Source organism: Sceloporus undulatus, chromosome 1 (assembly GCF_019175285.1).
Source record: "Sceloporus undulatus isolate JIND9_A2432 ecotype Alabama chromosome 1, SceUnd_v1.1, whole genome shotgun sequence".
Taxonomy (NCBI): Eukaryota; Metazoa; Chordata; class Lepidosauria; order Squamata; family Phrynosomatidae; genus Sceloporus; species Sceloporus undulatus.
Genome location: NC_056522.1, coordinates 115,102,115 through 115,111,828, shown reverse-complemented (window position 1 = coordinate 115,111,828; position 9,714 = coordinate 115,102,115). Strand labels below are relative to the sequence as shown.

Below are 9,714 nucleotides of genomic sequence, written 5' to 3'. Positions count from 1 at the left end.
ACACACAACCCACAGGTGAGCCCACCATGGATACCCTTTAGGGAATGAGGTTCCTTTTCAAGACTTACAAACCTGGCCACATATTTGCAGCCTCTCAGTCTTGGGAGGCTTGCAGTCCCTGCTAAAAATGGCACAAGGAGCAGTGGAGACAGCAGCAATTGATCCATGGATAATCAAACCCGTAAAAGTCAAGCCTGCAAATGTAGAGGACTGACGGTATTACCTATCAGTCTTCTGAACTGCAATAAAAGGCAGGGCATAGAATCAGGGATTATGGTGCCACATTAGGACAATGGAAGGGGAATAGCATATGGTAGAGACATATGCCTTTGGACAGAAGGGGACTGTGGGGTTTGCCTGCATAACAGAGGCACTCAGAAGAGATTATGTGAGTGGGGTGAGGCTCAGTAGGAGAAAAAAAGTTTAAAGATTTTTTAAAAAGTATTACAATATTTTAAAATTTTCTTTAAAAACATTACATCTTACCAAAATTTCACTTTACCCACATGAAACTATGTACATGTAAATATATTTAGACTGTGTATATGATATGGAAATTTAAAGATATAATTTTAATTTTTCTAGTTGTATATGTTGTAACTATTGCCATTACATTAATTATACAACAATTGCAATCTATGAGTAACATTAGTAATCTATGAGTAACAAAAAGCATTACTAAGGATTCTGTATGTTGTGGTGTGGGAGGAGGTCAATAAGTGAATGATACCATGGAGATTTTCACATGGGGGTGGAATAGGAATGGGATCGCTCCCCTGTCCTTATCCCATAAGCGACTGCAATGGTGTATTAATGCTGGCGAATTTTGCTTTAATGACAGGTAAATGGTGGGATAATGATGGGATCTGCTCGACTTTTGCCTTTTGTATGATCACCATCATTTGCACTTCCCAGATGGGATAAGTGCAGATACCATATGAAAGTCCTTCCTGCGATAATGCAGGAAGGACGGGAACATGATGGGACAGGAATGGGATGTTCCTTGGCTGATAATCCCCCATCAATGAATGGGGTGAAATTTTAAATCCTGTCCTTCATGGTAACCACAAATACTTTTGTGGATTTATAATTTATGAGTCTGCATCAGTCACAACAAATGCTAGATTCTCTTTTTCATTTATGCACTACTATTGCCAGGTTTGGTGTCAGTGAACAGAATCCCAGAGAAGGTTAAGATAATAGCACCTTTACTTTCTGATGGTTCAGTGTACACAAACTCTGTTTCATGCATAAAATTATTATAATGATTGTATAAATTACCTTCATTCTATGTGTGTATAATGTGGATATGAAATTTGTGTTTAGCCTTGGGTTCTATCTCTGAGATATCTCATTATGTATATATATGCAAATACAAGTATTCCAAAATCAAAAAACAAAACAAAACAAAAAAAAAAACCAAAATCCCAAATACTTCTGGTCCCAAGCATTTTGAATACAAAATATTCAATCAGGTATTGCCACCATTTTAATCTTCCCATGGGACCCCACCATGGTGGTGCAGAGAAGACAGTTTGCCTTATGCCCCTTCAGACCTGTTGTAAAATCATAAATACATCTGGCTCAGAGGATTGAATAAATAGGGTCTGCAGCTTTAAAATGTGAAGAGCCATTGGCACCAGTATAGAGACAATAGTGACTTGACCAGAATTGGTCCTATTGTCAGTATAAGGCAATTTCCTGTGATTCTAAGCCTTTATTATTAATCACACAGATTTTTTTCCTTTTGTACACAGGTGTCCATAGAAAACTCATTTGTTCTGCCTAATGTTTCCTGTGGAGAGTTTTTATAGAATAGCAGATAGATGTGGGGAACACTTGCCAATATATTTTAGAACTTTGTATAGGGAACTGAGCACTGGAACATCTGTGCGTTTCAAAAGCCAAGGACATGCATTTTATTACTGATTAAAGCTTTAGGGTAAGCTTTTTAATATTAATTATAAATTAACTACTAATGCTACATTTTACCATAGCAATTTTAAAAAAAAATCTGACCAAGAATATAAAAGTTATCTGTTATCTGATTAGCTCTTAAATATTAAACAACATTTACTTTTCTGAAACATAAAATAAGCTAATTACTCTTTTATAGCACAAATCAAAATTCAATAATGGCTTGGGGTTTTATAATACGAGCACTGTAGAAACTAAATACAAGTATACCTCAGTTAACAAAGTACGTGTTTTACGTGGGTGCGCCATACGTGGCTTTCAGCATACACTGAAAGCCGCATCGGAAGAGCCTGTCATGTGCCCCAGAAGAACTAATGGATGTGCACCCATGGCGCACACGCCCCATGGGCACGAGCCCCATTACTTTCTATTTCCCCTTACACAGAGGGATCCGGAACAGATTCATGCATAAGGGGAGGGTGCACTGTAGACATTTCCATGAGCATTATTTCTTTAACAGAAACTTTGGTACCAGAGGGTAGTGGTATCACTTGGTGAGTGCGAGAGGTGTAGACTGCACAAGGGATACCTCAGAGGAGTGTCACCTCCTGCTTCAGGTTGTATGTATGCTACTCCTGAGTCTGTCCCTTCTTCTCCACTGCTCTGGTGCTTTCTGCAAGGAGGAAGCAAAGGCATCAGAAGAGGAGGGGCAAGGTGTGTCCCTTCCATCCGCTCCCACTGCCTCACTTGCCCAGCTACTTCCCCGGGAAGACCAGGGTAAGTGGCAGCTGGGTAGGCAGGCCAGTAAGTGAGGCAGCAGGAGGGGAGTGAGGGCAGGGTAAGCCGGTACAACTGGCAGTCCCTTCCTGGTCTGGATAGGTGATGGGTGGGCATAGAGGGGGTCTGGGTCTGGGTGGGTGATGGGTGGGCAGAAAGGGGTAATGTGAGCGATGAAGTGGGAGGGGAAGGGTGAGTGCACACCCATCGTGGCTTTGCTATCATCCTGGCTGTCTGACTGTGAAGGGAGAAAAGAGTGGTAGTGGCAGTGCAGCCCTCATGACTTCACCATTATCCCGAATCTCTTCCCCCAAAGGAGCCAATGTGACAGTGTTAATCAAGGTAGATTAAGGGCTGAAACAGACTGGCCCAAAGGGGTGGTGCGACGGCACCCCTTTGAGCACCAGATTGGGGCCATGGCAACAGCACACTGTGGTCCTGATCTGGCTTTTTACAGCCAAAAAAAGAAGCAGCAAAATGCCACTCTTTTTTTTGCACCAAAAAAGGGTATCCTTTCTGCTGCTGTCTGGAAAAGCAGCCAAGAATATTGTTAACTGCTCACACATGCTGGTGAAGTTTTAAGGCAAAGAAAAAGTCCTTTTCAACCAAAGATAAATAAAGCAAAGTTCTATAGTACCAATCCAAGGTCCAACCAGAGAATGGTCAAGCAGTCCAAGGTCTAGGATTCTGAAGAGGCAGGTTAATGAGGCAGTCTGAAGGTCAAGGGTTCCAGATAGTCAAGTTAAGTAAGCATTCCGAGTGTCAAGGGTTCTGGCCAAGGAGACAAAGGAAGTCAGAAACAAACGTGCTTTCACCAGGAAGCTCAGATAATCTCTGATAACTACCCCAGCATCCTGCACCTGTTTATATCAACAGCTTGCATGAGCTTAGCTGTTATTAATTGCATGGTGTTTTTCATAAAGCCTCCTCGAATGCCAGAGGCATGCCCTATCAGCTCTTTGCTGGTTGAAGGTAGGAATCCTCATCCTCTTCCATGCATGAAAGCTCTGCTGCCAGGAGGCTTGGTTGCTGAGTCTCCTTGGAAACCACAGACTCTGCTGAAGCATTCTAGGAGAACATAGACTCTGCTTGAGCTGGCAGGGCAGAGGTAGGGCCTGGCTCTGCTTCAGGCTCAGGCTCAAACTGGGACTCTAGCTCAGCTTCCTCATTCTTCGAGTCCTCCACCACACTGGGCATGATAGCTGCTGCAGCAGCTTTTTGATGCTCCTGCAGCAGCAGTGGAAAGGGCACCCTTTTTCCAGGACAAAAAAGGAGCAACAATTTGCCGCTTCTGTTTGGGCAAGAAAAAAGCTGGATTAAGGCTGCAGCATACCATTGCTATAGCCTCAAAGGGGGCATGGGCCCAATCCAGTGCTAAATGCTATGCCGCTGGAGCACTCTAAACTGCTGCCATGTAAATGGCTGGGTTGCTTCCTGCCAGCTTCCTGCCACCTTGTGTGTGTGTGTGATGCATATGGCACAGCCCCAAGGCATCAAGAAGCTAGTGTATTTTGCCTATGTGTTCTGGCCCTTATTGACTCAGGCTGTACATAAGCAAATATATTCAACAGCAGTTCCCACACTTCTTGTATTGAGCTTCAATAAGACTATTCTCTCTCTTGCTTGCTGAAACTTGGTGATCTATTGGTCAGATGTGACTGCTATCTATACATTTTCCATTGTTTAAATCACCCATTCATATTGGACCTTACTTTGAGGCCACCATTATTTGGGTATGACTGCAATAGCAGAAACATGTACATGTAAATGTTGGCCACATCAGAAGTTTTTGGGTTTGGCTTGGAACTGTATTTTTGATTTGTAACTAGGAGCCTTCATAGAATTGGTCTATGCACCAACTCTATGGCGTGGTACAGACCACTCAAATGCGCCGTGCTAGTGCCGATTTTAGAGATAGTGACCGTGCAGCAACCGCATGGTCCCTAACCCTAGCATGGAGGGGCGGCATAACAATGACAGCATCCCATGTACACAGGCGCCACCATTGTGACATAAGCACCACGTGGCATTCGCATGGTGCAGTGCATCGCTTATGTCACGGATGTGCCATTGGTGCACTCATGGCGTCTGACCTGAGGTGCAAAAAGAACCCGTTTTTTCTGGGTTCTTTTTCCTCTGGAGGGAAGCCACGTGGTTGGCAGCTGCGGCTTCCCTCTGGAGGAAATTAGGCCGCCAGCAGGCCGCCACTTTAGGGTGGTCTGTCCCGTACCTATGAAAACTTATGCTAAACATTATTAGTCTCAAAGGTGCTACAAGATCCCCTTGTATACTTGCATGATGATATTCCAGACTAACATGGCTATGTCTCTGAATCATATTGTTTGCAATCAACTGAAGAGTGAGATCCCTTTACACACTCCATACCAGATATCTGCCTAGCCAGCTATAGTATAAGTCTGTTTCTTTCATAAGGATGTTGAATGGGACATGATTATATGAGTGGGGCAATGACATTGAGTGGAATTTCAGGAAAATACCAAGCTGGTGAAAAATTCAGGAAATATTTGAGGTGTCATCCTAGGTTGTAAGACAGTATTAATCCATTTTTTATTTTGCTTGATGGAGGGGAAGAATCTTGTTTGACGTCAGGTATCTGTTGACTGTATGCTCATTGGCATAACCTCACACAGATCTGAACCTGTGTAAAGTGGATTTAGTATTTGGAACCTTTGCTCAGCACTTTGTGATAGAGAGAGAGAAATAGCATAGTTAACCCAGTATGGTTTGTTTGACAATCAGCAACAGTTATAAACTGTTTAACAAGTGTATACCTAATTGTTTAATTTTGAGATGTGCACTTCTTTTGTAACAAAGGGATAATTCAGTATTATAAAATCAGATTGCAATGCATACTATAATTACTCTATAATTTTTGAGGTATGATGTCCCACTCCCCTGAACTGTTATTTTGATTTTTGACTGTTGTTAATATGAATTTAATGTAAGATTACTGAAACTGACAGATTACTGAGATGAAGTGAACATTGTAACTGAAACAAATTTACAATAAATATATGTTATTTTGAAAATGTTAAACAACATGAATTGGAAGCATTTGTTGAGAAGAACATTGTTTTTTAAAGCATGAGGATAACATTGAGTTCAGACATGCATATTCACTGGTTGGTGATTCTTGCAATAAATAAATTATAAATTGATAAATTATACATGTTAGATAGCAATGAGAAGGGGAAAACACAGAAAGAAACCTTTTCATTTCAGACTTAATATTTTTAATTTTAATCCACATGTCCAGCTGTGACTCATTCACTCATCACATCGTTAATGTATATGAATTTGCTATTTTGGAACAACTCTTTCATATAGAATGTACATCATTTGACCACACATGGAAAATAAAATATTTTCAGGAAGCCAGAAGTGTGATGCCAGTGTAATTATGACATGCATATTTACAAATGTAGCAATTTTATTATGAGATTCTGGTTTAAGAACAGCAAACATTTGAGGCTCATGAGACTATGCTCGAAGAGACTCTATACTCCTAGTGTATAAAGTTTTATTTTTCCTAGTGAGATATAGATTAATGGACCTGAATGATTTGTTTTACCATCCTATGGAAAGACTGTGACTCAAGCTTAAACCAAAACTAATGGGTCTACCATACAAAGTGCTTAAAAGGAGGGGGGGACTGAAAAAATACATTCTTCTTAAAACTAGCACTGGATAATTTTTTCTCAGAGTAGTGTGGAATAAATGTCTCTCTCTCTATTGAGGCTTTTTTACACTGGCTACCTTACTCTAGGCTGTTCCTGGAGTACTTTGGCTCTGGAGCTGCTCCAGATTTCCCATTACCTCTGCACCCTGTAGTGATGTTGGCCAGCTGTATACACACACATCCCCACTGTATCACCCAGTGGTGCTGCTGTTTGTGTGAGTCACTCCCTTTAAGGTCACAGTGAGGTGCCCAGCATTGACCACATGTGCTTCTTGTTGTGACCTCAGAGGGAGTGACTCATGCCAGCAGTAGTGGGCCACATAGCAAGGACACATGTATAAACATCTGTCCAATACTACTACAGAGTGCTCTAGTTTTTCCTGCCAAAGTTGGATCAAAAGGTAAGATTTTTAAAATCTGGTTTAAGGGAGGGATAGGGTGCATGTTGTTAAGACAGCCCACACCCAAATTGGCTCTGCATTGTGCTCTGCATTGTGGAAACAGATCACCATGAGGAAGGCCTGAGACTGTTTGATTTTGCCCATGTAGATGGTCCTCCCTCCCCCCCATCTCTCTCTCTCTCTCTCTCTCTCTCACTCACACACACACATATTCATGATTGTCTCTTTGTGTGTGACAGAGCAAGAGTAAGTAAACAGCAGAGGAACAAATGAGTACTGTCAGGAAACTGCTTGACAAGTACTAAAGCAATTCCTAGGATCAGAGATAGAAAGGACATTTTAGGACCTGTAATCCAACTATTTCCACAGTGCAGGAAATCTATAATTAGGGCAACCAAAGCAGATAGTTCTCTAGACTCTTCTTCAAGACCTCCAGTGAAGGAAATCATACTTCTGTCTAGGTAACTGGCTTCATTGTCATACTGGTCATTCTGTCAAGAAGTTTCCCAATATACTATCATGAAGCATTGGACACATTTTAATAATGACATAAAACAACTAATAAATTTATGAGATATGAGCATTATAATAACATACTTCTTATTTTTTTTCTATATTTTTATTCTTCATACTTTTCCTATAGAGGTCCTTCTGTAGTGCCATGGTAGAGGAGCTGAGGATGTCTCTGAAGTGTCAGCGTCGGTTAAAACACAAACCACAGGCTCCCGTTATTGTGAAAACAGAAGAGGTTATCAACATGCACACGTTTAATGACAGAAGGTTGCCAGGTAAAGAAACCATGGCATAGAGCTGGGAGGCCAAACAACCCCAAGCACAAACTGTTGTCTTTTTTTCCTTTTTTTTTTCCTTTTCTCTTTTTTTCCCAAAACAACTTTTGCGAGAATGTTTCCTGTGGAAATATGCAACTTGTGCAAAATAAAATGAGTTACCTCATGCCGCTGTGTCTATGAACTAGAGACTCTGTGATCTAAGCAGTTGCAAAGGCCAGACTCCAATCACAAGCATCATGGATCAACCAAGTTTCTAAGGGGAGGGTGGGGTGCGGGTGTGGGCGTTCCACCATTTGTCATGGGTTCCACCATTCCTTAATGAATAAAAGTTCTTTGTGAGTTTTATGGCTGGTTACAAATGCAGTCTCAGTGAGAAATGGCAAGTTCCTTTCTGAAGTTCATCTGCTGCCGGGGGCTGGAGAAGCAATTGAACAGCTGAAGAAACTAACTACCAGAGGAGTCTTTGAAAATAATAGCTCAGAACTCCAGTAGTGGAAGGGAAATAAAAAGAGACTCTGTTATGTACTCCCAAGCATAGAAGACCTTGTATTTCCTGGCCAAAGTCGACGTAGTGGGCATGCCAGCTGATATGAGCTTATGCAGAGTCCAGAGCATTGAAAATGGAACCCCCAAAATAGAAGAATGAATACAAGAAGTTTTACCTGCTTTTTGACTGTCTCCGTGTCATTGACCCAATTAAAATCAAAACCATTCAGTCAGGCAGTAGAAAATTGCATAGTTTACCTGTACTGGAACTCTGTGGTGGCAGAACCCAAAAGAAGTGAATCATATTTTAGATGACACACAAAAAATTCCCCTGTTTATTTTTTCTTTTTTAAAAAATGATGTACCTTATGTTGCTTAGATCTAAGCAATTTCTTGATTGTTTAACTGTGAAGCAAAGAGCATATCTGACACAATGAAGGTGTGTGGTTTTTTTCAGCCTGGAAAGGATTTGGGACAATCTTATCCCTGGTTTGAAATGACCTTGATCAAGCCAATTGAATTCTTACTATTAGTGGAAAAAGGAATGGTCCTGTAAAAAGGAGGGAAGATGTAGAACTTAAAATTGGACTCAATTTCTCAGTGCAGTAAAAGGTGTTTAAATGAGCTAAATTCTTTAGCAGTTTTACCCCCTTTCCCATCCCCACTCCCCAAAAATGAGGGGAAATGTTCAAGTTTATTTGTGGAAATGCAAGATTTCTATGAAAATAGTTTTTTGTATGGAAATTTTTTGTAATACTTTTTAAATCAACAATCTCAAGAACCTGCGTTCCAGTCAGGGGTGTGGTGCCAAGAGTGACTGGTAGTGCGTGTGCACCACCAACGTTTGGTGAAAACTATTTTTATCACAGAAAAAGGGGGATCTTAGAAGATAAATATTTTCAAGTTAGATAATATAAAATCTAGGTGCACTACCAATACTGCTTATCATACCACACCCCTGGATTTCACTAGCCTGATAATATGCTGTAATGAACAGATGTGTGTAAATGCTGAAAGACACAGACCTCTTGACCACATTGTGATAACAGTTGAAGTGCACACAGTTTGCTGTTTGAATCCAATGCACAACATTAAAAGAAAACCAACCACACACACATTAAGAAAATTGTCAGTTCTTAGTTGTTTTCTGGGTAGGGTGGGTTGGGTTTGCTATGTGATTTCAGAAATGTGTGTGCAGTACTGTCAGAACTGGTACATACAGCCTTCTCATATTAGAGTGTTGTTCAACAAACACTTACTATCCATCATTTATTTTGTCCAGAATATTAGTATCTGAAAAGTGTTTGCAGGTTGAGGCCCAGTGTTGATAAATCTCATTTGCTACTCTTTCTTTCAAGGAGTCTCTAACTCCAGGACACAAACTGATAGAAAGCCCTTCTGTATGACAGCTCTGGGAAGGAATACCTATTGCCCAGCGTGTCCATGTGTAACTTTTATATGCAGGAAAAGCATCTCACAATTGCTCCCTCATAGCCCTTTTCTGATGAAAGACTGGGAACCCCCTATTGTAGTGATATTTTAAAAATAACAACAGATGCTTAAACTGCCTTTTCGGTGCTCAGTCAGATACGATACCAACCTAATAATTTTAACTTAGTCTTACTGTACATTTGTATCCTGA

The 9,714-nt window shown here is 40.9% G+C and overlaps 1 protein-coding gene across 1 annotated transcript in view; it reads left to right on the top strand.

The window, feature by feature from the left end:
• Positions 1-9,193, top strand: part of GRIK2 (glutamate ionotropic receptor kainate type subunit 2) — a 430,590-nt gene extending 421,397 nt beyond the window's left edge. Inside the window, 1 exon segment of the mRNA XM_042457168.1 lies at positions 7,439-9,193. Within this exon segment, the coding sequence (XP_042313102.1) occupies positions 7,439-7,603 (165 nt within the window). The 3' untranslated portion in view covers positions 7,604-9,193.
• The last annotated feature ends 521 nt before the right edge of the window (positions 9,194-9,714 follow it).